This window comes from Amphimedon queenslandica, unplaced genomic scaffold (assembly GCF_000090795.2).
Source record: "Amphimedon queenslandica unplaced genomic scaffold, v1.1 AMPQUscaffold_12684, whole genome shotgun sequence".
Taxonomy (NCBI): domain Eukaryota; kingdom Metazoa; phylum Porifera; class Demospongiae; order Haplosclerida; family Niphatidae; genus Amphimedon; species Amphimedon queenslandica.
In genome coordinates this window covers 17,238-19,224 of record NW_003547080.1, presented here as the reverse complement: position 1 = coordinate 19,224, position 1,987 = coordinate 17,238, and the positions used below count along the sequence as shown (strand labels likewise).

General features: G+C 35.7%; 1 protein-coding gene across 1 annotated transcript; it reads left to right on the top strand.

The window, feature by feature from the left end:
• Nucleotides 1-1,196: 1,196 nt before the first annotated feature.
• LOC109587107 (kelch domain-containing protein 3-like) lies at nt 1,197-1,649 on the top strand. Its single transcript, XM_020003334.1, has 2 exons — nt 1,197-1,224; nt 1,317-1,649. The coding sequence occupies exons 1-2, from the start codon at nt 1,206-1,208 to the stop codon at nt 1,613-1,615; spliced, it is 318 nt and encodes a 105-aa protein (XP_019858893.1). The 5' UTR covers nt 1,197-1,205; the 3' UTR covers nt 1,616-1,649.
• Nucleotides 1,650-1,987: the final 338 nt, after the last annotated feature.

Sequence of the window (1,987 nt, the reverse complement as noted above, 5' to 3'; positions counted from 1 at the left end):
GATGCTTTGCGAGTTAAAGAAAGAAAAGTCATGCACATTTCTTTGAAAGAAGTATGGGATAGGTCGGTCTACTGTATTCTGTACTGTATTTCGCTTACTGTATAGTGGGAAAAGTTGGCAGCACTTTATTTTGGCGATTTTGCTTTAAAAATTAATCGGCGGTTTTTAATTTGGCAATTTTTGTGTACACGTGCATTACTGAGCATGTGCATTAATGATTGGTGATTCTGCTTGCAAACCGCCAATTGCCAAAATAAAACTCTGCCAACTTTTCCCACTATACGGTATTCTAAAAGTGCGCAAAGGTGTTCGGATAATGGAGGACATACTGTATTATTATTAATTATTATTAGATTATTACTAATAAATACCAATAATATTAATTCGATCTTCTTTTTTATTATAGGTTAATATACCAGACAATGTCACTGAGAGATATTCTCATTCTCTCTCAGTTTGGAGTGTGACTCCAACCACTAACTGGATAATTGTGTTTGGAGGAAAGAGGAACTTTTCAACAATCATAAGTGATCCAGCAGTTATTGAACTCAGTGAGTACATGTACATGTAGATTTGCTTATTAACTAACTCAAATAATTGATTATAATAATTATTGTGTTACTGTATAGGATATACTAGTAATAATGATTGGTCTACTAGTATAATACCTCTGGACCAGTATCAAGAGAAACTACAAGAAAGGAGAAGAGAATGGGAAGCATCTCAACCTGTTCAACCTGAGGATAGAAGAGAATCTCACTGAACATTGCATGTCTGCTACAGACAAATTGCATCCAGCAAATGTCTGTAAAATGATTATTTCAATACTATTATAAATTACTTTTATTTTTGAGTTTTAAAATTAATTTTTGACAATGTTAACATAGATATTAGAGTAAATGAAAGGGATTGGAAACTTCCCTGTTGCTACATTGACTTTGTACATTGCTAGGCATGGATGCGGGTTACTCCTTTTTTTAGTAACGGCTGCTGACTTTTAGCAAGAAAGCGTCTTGTTTGTGACCTGTCAAAGGCTGTCATTAGTCAGTAGTGTCATTATTTGTCCAGATTTATATGAATCAAAGCATTTCATTTACTCTAATATCTATGGTTAATAATTAATGCCTTTGCCACACCTTCATATTCTGAAGTCATAGAATTAGATCGTTGTCGCGTTACCTCGGTTACCTCCAAACAATTACAAAATGGCAGCCAAAGCACCAGGTCGGCAGTATTTTTGTTTATACTCGATTATGACTCGTGTGTTGTTACTATTAGTGTATCATTCAGTTACTGTTACATCTTGTTATCTATAGACTATCAACCAGGGAAGAGGTATGGACACTCCACTGTACGGGTAGGAGACTACCTGTACATGTGGGGAGGGGAGCAGCCTAATCTCCCTAGAGTACATAATAATGAAAAGAAGAAATCAATGTGTTCTGTGATGGAGGTGTGTCACCTAAGGACTGGTAGGTGGGAGCAGAAACCCACCACTGGTAACCCTCCACTGGGTGTTATTGGCTATGCAGCTGCTACCATTGGAAGGGAAATATTTTATTTTGGAGGTTGGTGTGGTCAGCCTTACTGTAATCATGATAGTTTGTACAGGTAAACATGATAGCTTATGATAAGTATTATCCATATAGACCCAAAGTTATGCAGAGTTCCAATGGCTGATGTGCAAAGTATAGAGCTGTTTTGCCAAAAAAAATTTTGTGCTGAAATGAAATGAGAGGCTTCATATCAACTGTTCTTTACTATAGCGAAGACATAAAATGTCTGGGAGAGCCAGAATGATCAGTTTTGACTCTTTGTCACAGCCCAAAGAGGAAAGCAGGCTCATACAACAAGAGTATTGTGATATACTTCCTAGTGATAGTAATCTTGATAATTTTAATGATAAACAACTCAAAAAATGATCAAAACAACAAAGACAAATAACAACCGACAAAATGTTACAAAAATCACTTCGTTAAATACAATA